This window comes from Ylistrum balloti, unplaced genomic scaffold, assembly GCF_031769215.1.
Source record: "Ylistrum balloti isolate Yb309-2 unplaced genomic scaffold, AGI_CSIRO_Ybal_v1 Utg370120, whole genome shotgun sequence".
Taxonomy (NCBI): Eukaryota; Metazoa; Mollusca; class Bivalvia; order Pectinida; family Pectinidae; genus Ylistrum; species Ylistrum balloti.
The window spans coordinates 344,753-367,050 of record NW_026782137.1 but is presented as its reverse complement, the minus strand read 5'-3'; the positions used below and the strand labels follow the sequence as shown (position 1 = coordinate 367,050).

The window sequence follows — 22,298 nt, the reverse complement described above, 5'->3', positions numbered from 1 at the left end:
ACAGTGTAAAATGACAAAATGTATTTGTTTTCACAATATTTTATAATCATATTAAAATAAAGTCCAAAAGGTTAATTCTACCTTAAGGAATGTTTTCTTGTCTAAATATTTCATCAGCTGATGAATTTGATGAAAAAAACAGAAAATTTTTTCATAGTTTAAATCAAAGGCTTATTGAGTTAGCAATAAAGAGTTTGTGTAATTGAAAAAAAAAAAAGAAGAAAAAGTTGGAAGATAAAAGTGTGGTTAACTGTTACAATTGGGGGAAATCTCCCCTTCATGCATGATAACACTTTTATAGCACTAAAGTAAATACTCTCCAACTAAGTCATGATTCACATTTTATTACAAAAAATTAATAGTAATATCTCAACATTCGCACAATACAAGATCTTTTTTTTTATATAAACCTTTCTTCTTCAATAGTATAATAATAAATCTTCCATGATAAACATTCTGTAGACATCATAATCTTTACTCTTTCCAATCATCACCATCATCTATAAATAACACTGATGAACCCCTAAAAATTGCAGAGGTTTGCAGTAAAAAATTAATAAATAAAACATCAACATGTTTTGTGGCTAAAAAAGCTACAAAATGTGGATTTATATGTAACACGATTCAAAGTTGTTCCCTTGTATAATAATAGGCACATTATAACTGCAGTTGTACAGACATCTGGACGCAGGGTTACAAGATCAAACCGTGGTGAGGTCTTCTCCATCAGATCTGTTTGTGTGGGCTGGTCAGTAACAAGTTCTACCCTCCATGCTTGGGTTTACTGGTACAAGTAATTACTTAACAGTACAACTACATCAACATATCAACAATGATTTATATTGGTACAGCAACATCAACTGTGAATTCAATTACTACTGAAATATATTTCTGTAACTTCAGCATGTAGAATATACAAACATCAATTAACACTCGAAGATACCACACAATTTGTATTTCTGAGAGTGATGCTGTGTCACCCCAGCTGTACTAAAACTACCAGAATCAATTAAATACAATACTTTCAGTTTAAGTTTACTTTGTACAACACTAACATCAATATTTAAAAAAAAAAAAAAAAAATACAACAAGTATTCTTGGTTTAGGATGAGAAATACATGAGGGTAGAACTTGTTCTAAGTGACCTATTTATAGCCTTAAACCATTACTAATATACTGGATACTAGTTAGGAACATTTAACAACAGGAACATAATGGAACTAAACTGCTAAGTTATTGCCCAAATACATTCACAGCTAGTCCAGAATAAGCCCTTATAGAGTGGGCCATTGTTTCCAAACCAGTACTGATGATGCTTCTCACAAATACTGACAATGCTGTCATGGACTAACGCTTACGGCAGTAATATCAAAACGTGATCTTATTGGTAATTTTATCATTCAGCATCATAGTCTACAGGTTAGAAACATACACCAGGAGAAAAATCTTGCATTGTTCAGAATATTTGCATTTTACTTTAATTATAATTTGATCTCTTGCATTTTTCAAAAATACATTCTTTTCTATTTACATCAAGTGTGTTTAAAAACTGTACATCAACTTATTGTGTAAAGCCCACCATTTCGACAAGTCTAATTTTGCCAGCCATTTCTCTGTTATTCCTGTTGTACCTTTTTATGTCGGACTGGGAATTTCATTTTTTTTTTGTTTTTTCCGTAATCTTTGGAACAACAGTTCAATATTAAAGCTCACACACAAAACAAATAGACGGATTATGATGTATGAAAAAAGAATCATCTGCATAGCCATGACAAAATAGCTGGGACAAATAAAGTACCGATGTGAAGATAACATAATAATCCACACTGGAATGGTATTTGTATTAACAAAATTTATGCTGATTATTAACTATAAACAGTGCCTAGGAAACTCAAGATTGTTACTCCCAACACAGTGACACGATGAATGAAACAAATTCTTATAATAATGAAAAAAATGCACTGATTGAAAAAAAAAAACAAAAAAAACCAACATATACACCATTTAATGTTGGTTCAACACACTTATCCCTTTACATATATGTAAAATGAAAATCCCCAGACTGTAGAATAACTCTCAAAAATGCAAAAATATATATTTAAACTTTTGAATGTATTTATTATTATGATACCCAATGCAAAAATAGGGTCACATGTAAGTCTTAGAAATCATCATCAAATCTACCAGCTAAACAATTTTATTTTGAATTTATTTCTTAACCAGAACCAAGCAATACAAAAGCTAAGAAAATAATTGACGTCTCTGTTCAGAGTTTTCTTTTGCAAAGCATTGGGCAGAAATGTTGCACGTGTCAAAATAAACGAATAAGATGTAAACCTTTAGTTTCTTGGCCAAGGAGATCTAAACATCAGAGAACCATGCTATATATGTATATTTGTGTGTGAGCATATATATATATATATGGTTCTATTTTTAATAATGGATTTCTTAGGAGTATATCAACTATATATAAATGTCTGGGACAAATGATTTCTAACAATAATATTTAGAAAACACAAAAGGTTATCCTTCAAACAAACATACAATAAAGGCCTCCTTGGCTAAGAGTCCAGTAGTTACCAACAAAATGGATGATGAAAAGAAGTGCAAAAAATAACTTCAAACTGTTCAAGTGGAACTGAAATTCGGACTTAAACCCAGGTGTTCCAGTCTTAACTGTAATTACACACAACAAATGAAACATTCATCTTGATAAAAAATATTCTAAAATAAAAAATAAACCAATTTATTTGATTATCAAAGTCATTAACAATAAACAACATTTCTATCCCAAATATTGATTCACCCATCATGCCCAACATATGCAGCAGCAGTTATCAGTTTTCCATGGTAAAATGGGCGAAGTGTGTGCAGTAGGTAATTTATGTCGGTCAGTTTCCTCATCCTAGTGCTGCCATCTATTGTCACTCCTTTGACATAAAAAAGGCAGGGACAAGGGCGATAAGTAGGAATTCTTAAAAAACAGAAAACACAATCTTGCTCATTTGACTACAATGGCAGATCCAAAATATACAAATCAAATCCCTTAGGACAATATCATGTGTAAAGTGAACAGTTCAATATTTAACCAACAAAAAATACCTTCCACATGATATGTCACTTTCAGCATGTATATTCTTATTTCATCAATGATCCCACAGACCGAAGGAAATGTTGTATGCCATTTACCAGAGCTAACTAACACTAATCAAATGATTACAAAGAATCTTTCTGTTTGCCTCAAGTAGACATGTTCAAAACTATTGATATTTCTAATTAAAAAAAAATGTCAACTAAATTTTCTAAACACAAAAAAAAAAAAAAAAAAATCCAAATAATTGCACATACAGAATGTTGGCCCTGAACACGCTGTGTAAAATAACCAGGATTCTCATGACTCTGTAAATATTGAAAATACACAAAAAGGCACTTTTTACCAATACACTTTCCAATGGGAGATAACTCTAAACAGGGACAGCTTGACATAAATATTATTTTTTATAATGTCATGTATAAATCAGAAAAAAAAAATTATTTTAATATTTAACATCTGGTTCACAAGCTCTGGGCATTTTAGATTGTAGACTTGGAGAAGGACACTCGCAGATGGTTGTTTTCACTTAGCTGGACATTGTGCAAGTTCTGAAAGAGAGAAAAAACATTCAATTAGACTTTGTTCAGGAAAACTCTTCATTCTTTAGGATTCGCTATGAAAGTTTAAAAAGGTAAAATCTCTCAATAAGCCAATGCATTATGTCCATCAATTTGACTTTTAACAAGATACAGTATTTTAAAAGTTTGTTGGCATAGCAATGATAATACAATAACAATAAAATCACAGTAATTATACTTACTATGAGTGCTTCAATAGCTTCCTCAACAGTACCCATTTGAATGAGAGCCATTTTTCTATCTTTCCTGTGGTTGTAAGAATATGCAAAAATTATAATTAAAAATGAACTAATGAAACAAAACAAAACCCAACAAGCTTAAGTAATATGTTTAATCTATTTAATATATTTTCAATTGCAATGACGTGTTAAGTATTTCATACAAGCCTTCTAAGTAAAAGTTTTTATAACAATACAAGAAATTCTTTTACATGACATACATGTACATGGCTATTCTAACATGATACTTACGGGAAAAATTTGAATGCTGCGACTGTACCCTGCTCCTTGAATCTGTCTGTGATCTCTTCTTCTGTGACATTGGGTCTATAAAGGGAAAAAAAACATTTCCTCACCATTTTCATCACGAGAACAAAGTCATGTCCTCCATAATATCATGTTCTTCCATCACATGAATCTCAAGTAATCTTGATTTCGGTAATTTGGCTGTGATTTGCGTTCCAATAGAACCGGGTTCAATGGATGCTTTGGAAAAATCCAAAAAGTCTTAATTATGATTGACTTAAATCAATCTGTAGCATTGTTTGATAGAACTTTATCTACAATTGGGAAAAATACTTAAAAAGAATGACCAATGTCTGAGGATTTGATACATACGGAATGTTAGAAAGATGAAGCACAGCAGATGGTGGAAAGATGTTCAAACAGTTTTTGGATCCTGGTCGTTTGAATCTATGCAGTGGAGAATTGGTAAAGTCTTTTGTCAAACCTGCATCCTGAAAATGATACGATAATTTTAAAAAATAAATGCCAGCAATCTCATTAGCTAAAAAAAATAGTCAATAAAATTCAATCTTGATAATTTTCATTTGGGTCAGTTTAGCAAACACTCACATGTCCACAAAAGGTCACTAGACATACTTTCTCATGATTATGCTGTGTAAATACAAATATGATCTTTTCTCATTGATGTAGATCCAAATCGCCAACATTTGTCAAATTTTGAATTACAATGAACTGTTTGTAGCTATCATCTTTAAATACTTTTTCTTATACATGTATAGTGTAATAAGACCTGCTCTCAAGGGAAATCAACTCACCGGCTGTCCCTCCCTTGGCATCTGCACAACACTGTGTTTGGAGGCAGCTACTCGGATCTGTTTGCCCCATACTTTGAATTTGTCTAGATATTGTAGTGCTGATAAACAAGAACACATATACTAATTGATGTATATCTAGGACCAGACAATCAATAGGTACTGCCTGACAATCTATTGATCATCAGTAATCAGCGATAGTGTGGCCATGCCTGACCATGACCTATTTTCCACATTAACACTTACAGGAACACATCAATGTAGGTATATTTAATATACACACACCACAATTTAACACTTTATCACAGGAATTTGATTAACCTATTTTTAAAATATATTTATGGTAGTTTTATCTGAACCATCACAAAATCTGGTCTGAATTTCATACAATGATTTCTTTTAATATGCCATAGTCAGTGTTCCACAATATAAAGGTTGATAGGTTGTGTTTGTTTGACTCCACCTATTACTAGGTTTTGTCTCACTATGATAGTGTACTGGCGGCATGTAATCTAATCAAATATCGGTGACTTTTTATACAGTTCAAATGACTTCAAGAGTTCCCCCCTCCCCTCCACCATTCATCGCAACTATTTAAAGGAAAGATTTGTTTAAAATAAATGTTTATACATTGAAAATCACATTAGAGAACTTTAACTGTTAGGTTTACATGCAAATCTAATTAAACCACATGGAGTACATAAACCTCGCAAGATTCTAGGTTTATATTGTAGACTAAGGGAAACAAATTGAAGCAGACTTACCTTGTTGAGCTTGGAACGGTTCTGCCATTTGAATGAGAGCATTATCCTTTTTGTTATACAATATCTTCACCCTATGTACGTCCCCATATACCCCTGTAAATGCCAGCATAGTCTACCTTAATTTTGTACTTTGCAATGTTTACTTTCACGTCACATTAGTACCTGCATTTATTTTACATGAAAACGGTAACGGGAGAAGTAGTAGATTTTAGTCTTGAATTATTAAATTCCTTCACATTCTAATATTTATAAAAGAATTAAAAAAAAAATTTTTTTTTTGAATTTAATTTTTGCAGAGCTTTTTCATCATTGTTATTTCAAAGTCCATATCTGAATTAGAAGGAGCAAAAAATGAAAAGTTATTAAATTATTGACGAAAGAGGGAAACAAATGTGAAATTTGTTTTGTTTAGAAATGTGCAACAGAAATTTGTCTTTACTGAAAATGCCTAGATTTTTCCACTAGATAGTTTCTATTATAAATTACTACCAGAAATAAATGAAATAATAATAATAAAGAGTGCTTTTCAAACATACCAAAAAGGGTAAAGAGAGCATCTGGCGTGGCCATCTAGAGTTTGTCAGAGCAACAGGAAATAGCAGACAAAGGCGGAAAAAGGATGGATGGATGAGATCAGTGTCCGAACGAGCGAAGAAAATAGTCCACATGGAGGATGAACACCAGCGTAAGTGGGAACGAACGAACGGGAAAAGAAAAAACAAGGGAAAACAATCAGTTATAGGTGTATTGTTGTCAGTCAGTTATTACAATGACTGAAGCGCACAGGTTTGGCATCCACGGACATGAGAAAATCAGGACCCTCTTACGCTTGAATAAATATTATAATTATGTAAGCAACAGTGATTAATAAATATTGATGAAATTTCTAAACATAGAATGATACAGCACCAGTATAAGTCTACAGTTTAGACAGCAATGAACAGTGCTAAGTAGTATACAATGCACAGTCTGCCGAGTCAATTAGTTTTTCTATGTAATCATAAACATTGGTATATATGTAGTTATCTCCCTTGACATGCGAAAAAAAAGTCATGCATTTTAACTATAAGACCTCACAACCATCTACAAAGTTCCCATCAACATTTTGCCAGTTTGAAGGTGCACCCATCATTGTATGGAGTTACATCCCTTTTATAATAAAAGTAGTTTTGATTAAAGTAAAATTAGTTCTAAAAAATATTCATGACTTTTCATTCTTTTAAGAATTTGTATTAAAAATGAAAGTTGCTTATTTGCATTTCCATTTCTTATCTGGATTCCAATTCAATGTTAGTTTGAGCCTTCCAACTGGTGCAGATTACACAGTTTATTGTGGTTTGAAAAGCAAACTGCAGCTCTATCAAGTTGCAGCAAAAAGCTTATAAAATCATACAATTGACAAGCCATCAATGATTCAATGCTCTAGAGATACCAAGTTGTACCAAACATCCAAATAAAAATTTTGCTCACATCATCTATCCTTAATTTGATATCTCTACAGATCTTGCCAATTTCGAAAACAGTGGTTCACTCTGGCTCAGCTCTTAACATGCTCTTGAGAATCTGTGAAATGTCTCATTTGTCATACCCGTGACATAGTGCATGTCAGTTCAGATGTTCAAGTACTAACAGAATCATTGATAGCATGTACAAGTGATCATTATTGATAAAACATGTGACTGTGCCTTTATGTGATTCTTTAAATTTTCATGTGATTTAGGTGACAGAAATGTTAAACCTTCTTCAATGGGAACTTTGACCCTCATTTATTCACAAGATAACCCATATGTACTTTCTTCAATAATAGAAAAATCCAATTAAAAACAGAAAAAAATAAACAAAATTTATGTTATGCAGTTAATGTCGCTTGCTGTTTTTGCAGAAAATTTGATTGTATATGAAACCCAGAGCAAGAGCTAGGGCAACTATATATCCTTTAGCTAAAAACATCATCAAATATAGAAATATCTAAAAAAATTACCCATAAAAATGCATGGCACATGTAAAAGAAACCCAACCAGTGGTGAAAATATAATGTAGGCACATGAGCACACAGTAGACTTGCTGAAACAGATCTCAGATTAAAGGACCAGTAGTATATGAAATAAAAGTTTAACCGCAGATTGACAGTGCAGAAACAGACTATCAAAGGTACAATTTTAGCTGAACAAATGATGTTTCTTTGGTATATGTAATATTTCAGTGCGGATGGATAAAAAACATCTTTGATAAAAGTTGGAAATAGATATTTGTTTTCTTAGCCATAGACCACTCTTCCTCCGTCCAAGGTGATACATAGCAATTTGAAAATTTTTGGAAACTTTTGAATCTTTTAAAACATTAAAATTTTTCTTGCATTGTTTTGCATTTCCATCACACAAATGATGACAGATTACAACAAACAATCAAATAAATCCCGTAAAATAAATTCTTTCAAATTAATAAAGTAATTTGATTTATTCTGAAAAGTATTAATTTTCACTTCTCCAAACAGGAAAATGATCACCTTGCAGCAGAGGGAGTAATGTCAACCTGTTAGAAGGCTAAATCATGCTACCAATACAAGGCTGTGGGTGCGTACCTGTTCATTCAAGTTTGACACCAACAGAACACTGTTCCCACCAGGCATTCCACCCATCGCCATCCCAGTCAGGGCTGGATTTGCAAAGCTATAGTTTCCCAGCTGGGGCATTTGAGCTGAAATGAAAGAAATTCAAAATATAAAAATTCTTTTGACTTCAAAGTCAGAATGACATAATTTGTGATGAAATTCATCTTGATTAAAAATAAAAATGTAATTTAAGAAGGTCTTGAATCAATTATACATACTAATTCATTTTCAGATTATAATTAACAATTTTGGCTTATCAGAACCTCAATACTAATTAGTTTCCACAGTGAAGACTTGAATATCTTGTTTTGGCACCTCCAAAGATTATTATCATCATGGGAAAAACGTGAGTACAAGATGGTCATTGTCATTCAGATTTTTTATAAAATAAATCACAACTTTCCAAAATCTGCTTTCCTATTAATTCCAATAATACTACTGAACTTTTTATCTTTGCTATAAGGTCAATTAAATGACCTCTTTGATGTACAAGGCACAGTTAGACACTTCCTGTATACATGCAAATTTTTTTTTCAAATTTTAACTAAATATAAGATTAACACAGTGAAATGAAGCCAAGAGAAAAACTAGCTATAAAATCTATATTTGAACAAATCAGGAAAATAGCACCATGTAACTGTATTATCTATGCTCTGCATCTCGGAAGGCCATTGGGGGTGGGGGTTTTGAGGTCTCTGAACTTTCAGGCATATTTTTGAACGTGCAAGACTTTTATCTAGAAATTTTATAATTGCACAAGAAGTTGTTACAAAACAGAAAATTATCTATAATAACATTGTGTAGAGACAGATTTGATTATATTGAGTAACCAAATGATAGCTTAGTATATGACCATTAACACAGTGCAGTTGTCTCACTTTGGTTAAAGCACTAGGGGATTATGATCATTAATGGAATCATCTGGGTTCTTTCAGTTCACCAAGTTCGGAATTGAATAATCTAATTCTATAGCTGGCGACGTAGTTTCTAAAAACAACATATTGCACAATTTTTTACTTGAGTTAAAAGTTTTTCAGAAGTCAATTTAAATCTATAGCACACTTACTCTTCTCTTAAGGAAACTTAATGGCATTTCAGTAATGCTGTGGAATGCTGCCGATACATGCCAATAAACAGAAGGCCATTTTTTTTTGTTTTACAGTATTGTAAATCTGTTTTCTCTTGTGGCCTTACCTACACTAAAGATTGTAAAGAAGCAGTCTGAAGTGACATTACAAATCTCACAACACATTTCCTGCTATCAAGGTTCCTTAAATTCCTCTCTGGGAATTGACTCTGTTTCCTTTCATAATCTATTTAGCCAGATTAAAAATGACTACATGACAAGGTCACTTATAAATCTAAAACTGTTGGAAAAACAATGAATTAGAAATGAATGATGTTTTACTTTCTTTCTTCTGTAATTGGTTTTTATGTTTTTTTGATATCTGAATTTTTCACCTTATCTTTAAAACTTCAGACTGACTTTATCAACATGTGAAAGCTCAGAGGGACGCGTCCATGAAAAGGCATAAAAATGATAGTTGGATACTGTAATAATTCTATGTATCATTTTTGCAGTTATGATTCATATTCCTGGTCACGGGTTAAACAGAGTACATGCATTATAATACATATACAGTAGAGGGAAGGAGACAGCACTCCTCAACCAACAACATCTTCATCAATAAGCAACTAATGTAAAATGGACCAGTTACCATTCAAGTGCAAGATTTATTATTTTTTTCTTTTCTTTTTTTTTCTACTATTTTTTGTATTGCAGAAATACAACTCATACAAAATCCAACACTTTGCAACATTTTTGTTTTGCAGTTTAAACTATTCAGAATCTTTGTAATAAGTAACGATTAGAAATATACTGGTTTTATTTTTTCTGCACATTATGGAAAAGGTCACTTTACAGAAATGAAAGAGAAAGGTTGTAGAAATTGAAGAAGAGAGTAGGCAACTTACCTTGTACACCTGGGCCAAAGTTTGAAGCTAAAAAAAGACAGAGAAAACACAAATCAGAGAAACTGAAAAATACAGATGCAGTTACACAAGACACAAAAAGATAAGCTAGATACAGCTATCAGTAAGACTTCTGTACCTTACCTCTGTTCACAGTAGCTGTCCAGTTTTGTATCAATGCAGGTCAATAAGCATGCAACTAATCTAGGCTACCCATGGAATGTCACAATATACAACAATTACAGTGATATAACAAATTTGTACTAAATACAGATAGTTGCTAGGAGTAATCAATTTTGCAAAGATCCATCTTTTCCTGACACCCCTCCCTCCATTACCACCACCACCCACATTGAATTGCTCTTATAACTTATCTTCCTCTTAAAAAAAAACAACAAAAAACTATTAATTTATTTTCTTACATCAAATTTGTATTACAAATTTCATGAGTTATAGATTATATATATATAAGATGGAAATTCAGATATATCGTGGATTTTAAAATTCATTGCATGGCTAAATCCTATAGCACTTTGTAATTGGTTTGTATATTTGGTTGACATTCTTCAGGGCTGACATTTCTAAGCTAAGTCTACAGAAGGCGCACACAGAAGGTAAAGCTTGCAGCTTTACAATTCTTAATGCTGTCATAGCGATCAGACAAATTCCAAATGTTAAGCCACTAAAGAACAAGCAGGAGGTTTAGAAAGCATGCAAGATATATGTTAAGGCTGCCTTTCAGGCTTGGTCCATCAACACTTTTTTGAAATGGAATCTTATAAATTATTCATCAATGTAGAGACATATTGCTATCCTTAGGTTCCAAATATTTCTGTTATGGCTCTGTTTTGACAACATGAGTATATATTTACATTTTTTTTATTTCAAAAGCATTAATGTATAAAATTAGCATTTTCATTATTTAATAACCTGGTATCTTTTTCATTTATGTACCTCTTCTTGCCAGAAAAGCAAGATTTTAAAAAGAACATTGGTTTGGTGTGGGTAAGAAAATTGAAAGAATAATGTGAAGTCACGTGAATGTTAGTTTTTTTTTTTATTTGGAGAATTTATTTAATAGTTCTTTAAAGAATATTGCAACAGTTCTATAAACAACTGCATAGTACTATTGAATAGTTCCTTCTCTTTTGAAAAAATTCATGCAATGAAGTTAGCAAATTTTCATCATCATGTAATGCATCCAGAACAAGCCACTGGATGAATTTTCTTGTGTCTGAAAGACAGTGTATATACCAGCAAAGCAGGCGTTAAGAGCAAATGAAATTCATGCAAGTAGTATACAGTAATCCTTTAGTGAACACTCTTGAGACAAAAATTGTAGGCAGTTACATGCATGTAAATTCCCGTGGCTATTGTTTGCCAAAACATATCTGACAACTTAATCTCTCCAAATCCTGTTTTCTCATGAAATAATTCTAACACTCACTGCTTTTGTCTCATAAGAAACCAGTGTCACCAGAGGATTGCTAATGAAGGTATGAGTTAAACTGAGTTAGAATTTATGAGTTACTACAACTACAGGAGGATATCTACAGGTGTCATCACCAGGGTAGTACAGTAAAGAGCAATTTGTGGGGTATCTGTACCATATACAGGTGTGCCTCCCATAGCCGCTGCCGCACCGGCCCCGTAGGCTGTTAGTGGAGCGGTTCCCATCCCTGGCATCAACGCCTGCGTCATGAGATCCTGGGCACCTTCATGTGACACATTGGTAAATAAGGTTCATGCGATTAATATCCAGCTAATATATATAATGAATGTACACCGGTGATATGGTGCGGGTGGTGCTACAGGGAGGTGGACAAAAAAGCAACAATATTGTCAACTTGAAATCAAATACATAAATTTATATCAAGCTTCAAATATTATTTATTCATCATTTCTTCATAAATCTATTGTTAATTTTTAAAAAAATTTTGCCTCTTTATTTAGAATCACAGTTTCCCCTGTCTTACCAAATATTCAGTGTTAGTCATATTTTTCATAGGTAGGTACAAGTGTCATTACTGTGTTCCATGTAGCATCACAATATTATTGCAAATCTTAATATATATATAAATATAAGGCCAAGTAAATCAGGACAAATTTTAATAGGCAATTAAAGAAAACAAACTCCAAAATGATTACATATTTATATCTAACACCTGTCTCTGGGTTACACAGGGTCAGAGTTAACATGTAAACAGCTCAGTATACTGGTAAATACATTGTAAGCATTTCATGGTGAGTAGCAAAACCACAAGTATTGTAAAGCATTGTATGCACACACCAATTGGTTCTGTTCTAAACCCTTTACTAAATGCCAGGTGGTTAAAAAAAGCAAATTTGAAAATGGGGTTAAAGCACTATTCAACTTTAAAATAATGAAAAAATACAGCTCTTATTTGGAAACATGCATATTAAAACGAGAGTCCACCCCTCCCCTTTCCTCTCATGTTGGTGTTCATTTTTATTAATTTATTTTTCTTTAAAAGTATGTCATAGAAAATAATAAGAAGAGAGGACTAATTTGTCAAAAGATTGTTGGAATAAAGTTTCACAACTTTAAGGGAAATACAATGCTAAGATACATGTGACAGGGTTCAGTTGGGAGGGACATGGATATACAATGACTCAGGTATTAGGCTGAAAAGCTGTGTGAGGCCTAGCTATAGAAGTGACCACACAAACGAGACCAAAACAAGCTTTCCATATCACTCCATACAACAGCATAACAAAAGTGTCCATAAATAGACAATACAGGATTCCAAAATAGAACTTCAGTTATATTTAAAGATATTAAAAATAATCGGATAATTTCAAATAAAATTTGAAAATCATGCAATTAATTGATCAATGAATTATAATAATAAATAGTTGTATATGAGAGACTGGAATTCTATATGTTCTGGTTCCCTGTAAGTTGGGCTGGACAATATAAAACCATACAGAATTGGACAGTACCTGAAAGATGATCAATTGTCAGACATTTTTACAATCAAAAAGACTAGCAGACAATATATTTTCTGAATTTATCATATTTGAAAATTCCAAAGAAATGAACATTTTGTACTAAGTTATTTTATGTACAAGACATAAATTATTCATCGTGATATGTACTTGCCACCAGAGGTTTGCATTAATTAATCTCAAGTACATTACATAATCTACCGATGATTCAGAGAACAAGTTTGAACAGAAATTGAATTTTAATAAATTGCAATTGCGTTTCATTGTTATAGAATCTCCTCTGTTAGATGAAGTTTTCATGTATGCATATATGTACTTGGTTCTAGTTATCTAGAAATCATAGATCTCCTTCACAACCATTATGATCCAATTTTTTCAAATTGCAATCACATTTCTTAGCCATGATGGTATTGCAAACTGTTATTTAGGTGAGAAGAAACCCTGACCACCAAATTCCCAAACGACAGGGCAGAATCTGATCGAGCAATCTACCACCAGCACCGGTCATACAAATAACAAAAACTTTATTATGCCATCCAACCATTGGCCTCTACTCTATGTAGAAACCAAATATGAAAAATTTTCATCTGATTTCACACTTTTGTGCATTCCACATTAAAAGATATGGGTATAGTTCTCAAAACTACCAGGTTACAATGATAAATCCTTATCATGATTCAGAGATATGTTCCCATGAATGACACACAAAGTAGGATAGACATGTATATGTGAATGTGTTCATTTTTCTTCAAAACATGACAATGAAGAGACACAACATCATGATAATTGAAACTGAAAATAATGAGTCATAATAATTGAAACTGAAAATAATGATTATGACAGATTGTAATGAAAAACAAAAGATATACAAAGTGAAAAAATCAACAACTACGAAAATATGAGAAGTATAGAGAGAGAAAGAAAGTTCAATACTGCAATGACAATAAAAAGAAATTTCGTTATAAGAAATAGTATATAGTAAATTTACTAATAAGAAATATTATGAAGATAAGTTTTCAGAATTTAAATACATTTTCATGCTTTAAAAGAAAAATTCAAGACAGATTTGTTTCAAAATTTTGGACATATTTACCTCCCATCCCTCCTATTCCTCCCAAACCCCTCACCATTTGTAGGGACTCTTAAGGAAAATACAAAAACAAGACATGGCAAGTATCAGTAAATGTGTACAGTAATCAATAAGAGAACAGAGAGAGGTATATTGAAGATAAAAGCTGAAACTGGCCGAACTGCATCAGTTAATTTCATTACAGGACACAAATACATACAGACTTGCCGTTCTGTCTAGAGTCTTTCTCAAAGGCTTTCACTCTTCATACGAATTTCCAAGAATGTATATCTAAGACCTGTGAATTTTGTTTTATATATGTAAAGCTTGAGGGCATTTGGATGGTATTTTTTGAAGATTTCGTGACTTAAAGTTGCGCTACTTTGAATTTCACTTTATTGGTCACAAAGATGAGCACATTTTCAAATTGATGATATCAGAATCTAAATAATATTCTCAACAGGTTTTGACCAGTTATTTTTCTAAAGAATATAATTTGTAGAACTTTCCTTCTCTCCCCGCCCAATTTTTTTAAATTCATGTAAAATAAATAAATAAATAATAAAAAAAAAATAATAATGATAATGAAGGCCATTTTTGAAAGAACCTAACCATGGAAAAAAGGAAAGAAAAAGCAAATATTTAGAAAGTTGATGCATAAATGTTCATGCATGAACATCTAAAGTTAAAATGATTTGATTAGTCTGAGGCTGTCCAGCTACTCTGTGTGACCTGGATATTTATCTTGAATTCCCATACCTTGCATTCCACCAACTCCTCCCATGCCTCCAACTCCGCCCATTCCTCCAACACCTCCTAGCATCCCTGGGGTGTGTCTCTGGACTGTGGCATCTCCTGCACATAGCTGGTTTACTTTTGTGTAATCATAGGACTTGTCATTGTTGTATTTTACATTCAGGTTGGAGAGATTGGAGAAGTCAATCTTTAGTGTGCAGCACCCATTGTAAATGTTCTGGCCATCTAGTGACTGTAAGGTATGACATTTAAATTCTGAATTTTTTATTTTTTCTTCCTCTTAATTTCATAAAATCAAACAACTGCAGAGAATATATGATTACTCAACCAGCCCAAAGGATTCTAATTATAGGATTTTGACATTTGACATCTAACACCATAAGTGTATGAAGCTGCTGCAGGTCACCATTGAAAACTTTCACTGTACCGAATGACCACTAAGTTCATACAGGATTTATGGACCTGGAAGGCAATTCTGATGGTGGGTCTGTAGTAACAAGTACCAAAACAGGTTTTCTATCTATATTAAAAGGAATCACATGCAAGAATTGTAATAAGTTTCAGGGGAACTAGAGTACATATTGAAGGGGTTGGAGCTTGGGCAGATAGATTATTTATTGTAACTCAATCCAGTTAGCTCTTTTAGATCCACAATGATAAACAAGCAAACTGAAGTACAGTATATAACAGATTAACAAGAAAGTTAAAACCTGTGTCCAATTACAGCATTACATTGTAATCCCTCAAAGTTTGGTTAGCTTTTGTTAGATTTCTCACAACAACTAGGGTCATTGTGAGGAGAAGGGGGGGGGGGGGGGGGGGTGGTGGTTTGGTCTACTTTGGATCATATAGGTACCAGATTTAATGAGTGAGGTTACACGTATGTACCTAACACAAACTTACATATTTTGCTGTTTTAGCAGAAATTGAATCTTGAAACTGGATTAAGGCCTGGAATGTATCTGGAAAAACAGACAGTGGTCAATTTAAATTTGTGATTCATATCCAGAGCAAACAAGTAATTTGTCCAATCAAAAAGTCATGAGAATTTTTTAAAAATAAAACTTCAATTCCTACTTGTATCTGTACTGTGAAATACATTCTTAAACATTTATAAGATATTGTAAACCTCTGGTTTTTTTTTTTTTCTTTTTTCATACTCGAGTTCTTCATTTATCTCCCCTTGCCTTTTTAAAAATCTCCTTACCACCGCTCCCTGACTGGTCAGTCAGTACAATAAGATTACCTTAACCATGTATACACAAAAAGATTATTTCTACTAAGCCCATTGATATTTAACAAGCCAAAATCCCAGTTCAGCAAAAGGGTACTTACTATTCTTTGTGAAGGTGATGATCTTTGTCACAAATCCAAATCTGCTGAATATCTGAAATCAAGATATCATGAAATCAGTTAAAATAGATTGGCAATACACTTGTATTGGTTTTTTCCCCACCACCTATGGTTTGCAAAACTACCAAGAGTAAATCTTTTTTTAGTAGTCTTTGTGATTCGTAACCAAGGGCAATATTTCATATTACCGTATTCTTGGCCATTAATGCTCTTTAATGTCTATAATAAACATCAGCTATACAAGAAAACTGCAAATCTTGTTGTATCGTATGTGAAATCAATACACAGTTAATTAATATTGGATACTTAGATACAACATGACAAGCTGGGCTGAATCGGTAAAGAGCACAATTGTGTGTTCACACTGTTATGGATTGGCTCTCCCAACTTACTTTATTACCAGAATTAATGGAACAGAATACAATAACGTGTCTGGTCATCCCCAGTGTGCATCACTTCACAATCCTTTTATCATAAGAACAGATATATAATAAATTGTCGGTGTTTAGAGTAACCACCCAGAGATTCATGTCACCCTTCCAGGTAACAACATGGCAATTTATTCCACTCTCAATGTTTAAAGTGACTACCCACGATTCTGTTCCACCTTCACAATTTTCGAGTGGCTACCCACGATTTTGTTCCACCGTCACTGTTTTCGAGTGACTACCCACGATTTTGTTCCACCTTCACTGTTTTCGAGTGACTACCCACGATTTTGTTCCACCTTCACAGTTTTCGAGTGACTACCCACGATTTTGTTCCACCTTCACAGTTTTTGAGTGACTACCCACGATTTTGTTCCACCTTCACAGTTTTCGAGTGACTACCCACGACTTTGTTCCACCTTCACTGTTTTCGAGTGACTACCCACGATTTTGTTCCACCTTCACTGTTTTCGAGTGACTACCCATGATTTTGTTCCACCTTCACTGTTTTCAAGTGACTACCCATGATTTTGTTCCACCTTCTTTGGATTTATTCCACCCTCCCTATTAAGAGTGACCAAACATGAACTTTCATTTCCCTCACTTCAGAGTGACCACCCACCCTTGGTACCTACCTGATGTAGTGTTGTGACATCTACAGGATACAGTAACTTTTCTACGATGACTCGAAGGATGGATCGTGTGTTGTCGGACTGTGGGATATCATTGGACATTTCACTTGCTGCCAAAATTGCTGCTTTAGCACTTGCATTCTGAAAACATTAAAAACCACCTCAATGTAAAACCCAGACAGATATGCAGAGTTTCTATTGAGTATGAAAATTTGGAATAAATCCAGTATAATTTCAAGCATCAGTCAAAATAATCATTATGTTGTGCTACCAGAACATTAGCTTTTGGATAGGGATATCAGAGGCTTTACACTGCTACTATTTCACAATTATTGAATTATAGTTTCACAAAATTTCCATAATACGTTTATCAAGTTACAATATCTCTAGAAATTTTCCATTGTGTGTATTAGTCATGAAATCAAAGATAAATCTACAATTTTTTTCCCCGTTCCAAATCCAACTTGTAAATCTTTTGACTGAGCAAGATTTGAGATAAATGACTTTTAGTTCATCTTAACTGATAATCATGGTTTCCCAAATATTTACCTGTGGTGAGTTGATCTGGTCGACCACCAACTGTTTGTGTTTGGAGAACTGAATGAAGACATGTTTGCCTCTGATCAATGCAGTGTTAGAGGTGGAATGGTACTTTATCATTCCACACGCACTATCTTCAGTTTCCATCTCTAGAAAAGCCTGCAAGTCAAACAGTTTTTATGCTTTTATATGCAAGTATATTTCTAGTACAACCAGCAATTTGTAAGATTTAATAGCCTAATAGAACCAACATTATCTTTATAAATACTAATCGTAGTAGTTTATCACAGATTTGTGTAAGGCATAAAACAGTACTTCTCTGCCAATGTGATGGTTATGGCATCTATGGGTACATCAGTGCCGTTAATGTAGTAACGATACTGTAAAACCTTCCCCATCTAAGAGTCCCTTGTGACCAACAAGATTCACACAGTTCAGGCAATGAAAGCCGTAAATATGCCAATAAATAAATTGGTATGAAAATATTCATATCACTTTTCTAACAATTAAAGGGCTATCAATAACCATAGTCTGTTTATCTTGAGCAATTTCCATTTTATAACCTCATCATGTTACAGACGGTAATCTGAGAAACAGAATCACTTGATGATGGCTATTGATTTCAATTCCTACTCCTACACTCAATGCAGACTAAATCTATGGACAGTAATTGACAATTTTTCACTGAAATGTGCAGGCCAAGACCCCAATATCAGTGAGGATCTGACAGAATTATTTGACATTGCATGGAAATTGGCATACCTGGCTCTTTTTGACTCGAAGCACATTTGTAACTTTGCCGAAGGGAATACCAAGTTGGACGATTTCAGCCTCCGTAGCATTTTCTGGAATGCCTCTCACATGAATCACTCGTGAAATTTCCTGTGGTGGCTGTTCCAGTTTGACCTGTAAATACAAAATTTTTTCAACTTATAGTAAGTAAAGCATTTGTTCATTAAGTAAAATAGGTATTACAGAATATGATACCATACCTACTTCAAGATGCCATATTACTCCAACCTTGTCAGCCTCTTAACCACATTTTCTGTTCAATGTTTTTTGAATTCGGATATTTATAGTGTTGAAAGGTGACAGGATCATATTTGCATTTCTTACTTTAATTTGAGGGGTGTCTGTATCATTCTTGAATGTTTGTAAAGTTTGAGGTGTCTGTATCATCCTTGAAGGTTTATAGAGTTTGAGAGGTAAAGGATCATGCTAACTATAATTAAACAGATTCATTAAAGAATTTTGGGAGTTGGTAGAATGAAGGTGGGATATCTAAGAAGCAATGATAATTTTCTTCACTGATTAGACTGACAGTTAACTGATAGAGTCATCCAGATAAAACTACAATGATGACTCCCCTTTAAGCAAAAGACAGATTTCCGACCCAACTGAAATGACAAGTAATTCAACCCTAAAACCAAAATGTCAATTAATTGAGTTGACAACAGTATCCCATGCCAATAAATTGGTATGTCTCTGAACCAATCAGGTGTTATGTACACCATGATTCCCCCAGATACACCTTGGACAGACGCTGAGGTCATCAGACGATTGACACAGAAAAGACATGGCACAGACACACTAGGGTTGTGCTTTGCCCACTTCAACTATTTCAATGCCAATCAGCACTTACATTATCAAATTGAATTTCCATGTCTCTTTCCATCTTCATGACAGTGCAGTTACTGCACTGAACATCAATTTCAACTTTTATCAATCATTCCAGGATCCCATGTTCACTGGTAAACCACTCAGCCATATATAGACCTCAACTGTTGTTTGGTCACTAATACTTTTATGTGGATTTATCCTTGCTAATGAGCTTTTCCAGTTTTGCTATCCACTGCAATATTGATATCCTATTTCTGCATCTTTTCTAATTTCAGAATTTTGCGTAATTTTCAACAATAACCAGCAAATTGCAATGCTCAAATTTGATTAATGACATAAGAGGTATCGATATTGGCTTGTTAATTTTTATCTTAGAGAAAATGTGCAGATCTCAGCTATCACATCATTTGTTTTGCATGCAACTAACAAGAGACAAGTTTGATAGAATACACACTTAAAGGCATCCCTCTGTCTACAGAAAACATCTTCAAAGACAATGAAGTGCTATTGAAGCCAGATCTTGTCAATTTAATAAAGCCATTTTAAAAACTGAATCTAACGCCTTCCTCCTGCTATGTTTCAGTTTGGTAGAATTTAAGCTTTCAAATCTAGGAAACAAGTGCCTTACAATTTCATTAATGGTTTAAAACATTTTCTGTTATTTCATTTCTTCAAGATTAATACTATTTTTTCATCCTTGTGTGGTATTCTACTACTTAAAACATTATATAATCAATTGTTTTTCATTCTTTTAAAAGAATAAATTATAAATTTTCTTATAAAAAAACTGATATCTATCTAGCAGTTGAAACCACAATTGACAGACCACATGTGACATAGCCATGTCATAAATAATTATACCTAGAAAAAGTGTCAATGCCATGATTCATACATTAACAGGAGAAACATCCTGTAGGAGTAAACCAACTTTAATCCATTCAATACCAATCTGTTACTACCTTATTAAAGAATTTCTATAGGGCATCACAGCAAACAGCTGATACGATAATCCATTATTCAGTATCTATAACCAAAAGTATCTGTTTAATTGTTTAAGTCATATACATCATACATATAAATCAGGACAATCAATACCCATCCTGAGCTGGTAATCCCCTACAAGTTGTTACTCTCATATTTCATACAGCAACATATTGCACACCACTTTTACTATGGGATGTTATCATGTATGCTAATGTGAACGAGTCGATTTCTAAAGATGGACACGTGGTGACATGTAACCAATGTATTGATAATTGGTATTACATGTATCACATCTACAAATACCATCCAACAACAGGGGAAATATGTATTCAACATGGTATATAAATACCCTAGATTTTAATTTAAATGCATCACATACTGTGGTTTCCAGTACTCAGATTCTTAAGTCCAGTGATTACAGACTGATTTAAAATACATTTCCCACCCCCACACCAACATTATTATTTTTTAATAATGATAATGATAAAAGAAAGAAAACAAAAAAGTACAAACAAATCTACATAATATTTGCACACAAAAACGTTTTAATTTAATTTCTTTTTATAATGAAATGAATCCCCTACTCTGAATAAGAAAATGTCAACTGCCTGCCAAGTCTTGTTCAGCTTTACTAGAGATCCAGCAGTCTGATGCTAGAACATCAGCCCTAGCCAGAGTCAGAATTTCCACCATGTTACCATGTCTAGGGCATTCATGGCTTATTTATTAATAGTTATCTTGGAGTAATATTCCAACTGTTAAAGCATGTCTGAAGATATTCATCATCTCGTAAAAACTACCGCTCTTAAGCAAAAATAACAGGGTCAGCCCGTATATATGGGTAGAGTATACCGTGTCGTGGAAGGATGCGGACGGAGTATGTACCGACATGTCTCTGGGACTGGACAGATCAATAGACACCACATCACAGCATTTAAACAAAGTATACACATATTCCAGTCTCCCCATCCGTCGCCAATCACCTCCGTCATCATCATTCATACAAACTTATCCCCAAGATCCCTCGTCTCAGATCCCCTAGGTCGAGGATTCCTTTTCAAACTGCGTATAAGTTGGAAATAGCCACAGAGCCCCGCATATAACACAAACAGTTAGTGTGATAGGCAATCAGCCCTTATATGGTAAGTATTCAGGGTAGTCATATATAATCTTCAGGGAGGGCAAGGCTCCTGAATTAATTACATCGTAACATGCCGTCCACAGCATCAGACAGGTACCTACATATTAAGTGACATTTCTCCCAAGAACAATGGGAAGAAATCAAATTCATCTGGTCCTAATAGGTCATGCTTTTCTACCACATCCCATAAGGATTCAGCGTGATTCTTGGTAAAGTGACGCACTTCTTTAAAGTGCGTCATCTGTGTAATGTTGCTAAATGACTCTGGGAAAAGTCAGACAAGTCTGTTGCAATTCTTCTAATAGCTTAAAACTACCATCTGCTGCTGTCTACTGATTCAACTCCATATACAAATTACGATATCCCACTGGCATCTTTTCCATTATCTTACAAAAAAAAAAAAAATATTCTATTAGGTTAAATGAAAAAACACTGCAGATATTTACTTAGTATTTCTATGCTTAAGTGATCAATCTATGAATAGCCTTGTCTAGCCTAAAGCCATTAACAA

General features: G+C 33.5%; 1 protein-coding gene across 7 annotated transcripts in view; it reads right to left on the bottom strand.

The window, feature by feature from the left end:
- Window positions 1–328: 328 nt before the first annotated feature.
- The window catches only part of LOC132550376 (polypyrimidine tract-binding protein 3-like), a 108,801-nt gene continuing 86,831 nt past the window's right edge, over window positions 329–22,298 (bottom strand). For 5 of the 7 annotated variants that reach the window (XM_060214432.1, XM_060214433.1, XM_060214434.1 and 2 more), the window contains 16 exons: window positions 18,805–18,948; window positions 18,052–18,201; window positions 17,506–17,643; window positions 16,425–16,476; window positions 15,993–16,051; window positions 15,093–15,321; window positions 11,902–12,009; window positions 10,298–10,324; window positions 8,294–8,409; window positions 6,249–6,282; window positions 5,713–5,805; window positions 4,952–5,049; window positions 4,509–4,627; window positions 4,143–4,217; window positions 3,855–3,918; window positions 329–3,642 (listed from right to left, as the gene is read on the bottom strand). In XM_060214432.1, coding sequence (XP_060070415.1) covers window positions 3,574–3,642; window positions 3,855–3,918; window positions 4,143–4,217; window positions 4,509–4,627; window positions 4,952–5,049; window positions 5,713–5,805; window positions 6,249–6,282; window positions 8,294–8,409; window positions 10,298–10,324; window positions 11,902–12,009; window positions 15,093–15,321; window positions 15,993–16,051; window positions 16,425–16,476; window positions 17,506–17,643; window positions 18,052–18,201; window positions 18,805–18,948 — 1,575 coding nt within the window. In that variant the 3' untranslated portion in view covers window positions 329–3,573. The remainder of the gene's footprint in view (window positions 3,643–3,854; window positions 3,919–4,142; window positions 4,218–4,508; window positions 4,628–4,951; window positions 5,050–5,712; window positions 5,806–6,248; window positions 6,283–8,293; window positions 8,410–10,297; window positions 10,325–11,901; window positions 12,010–15,092; window positions 15,322–15,992; window positions 16,052–16,424; window positions 16,477–17,505; window positions 17,644–18,051; window positions 18,202–18,804; window positions 18,949–22,298) is intronic. The other 2 variants (XM_060214430.1, XM_060214431.1) reach the window with 2 other exon arrangements.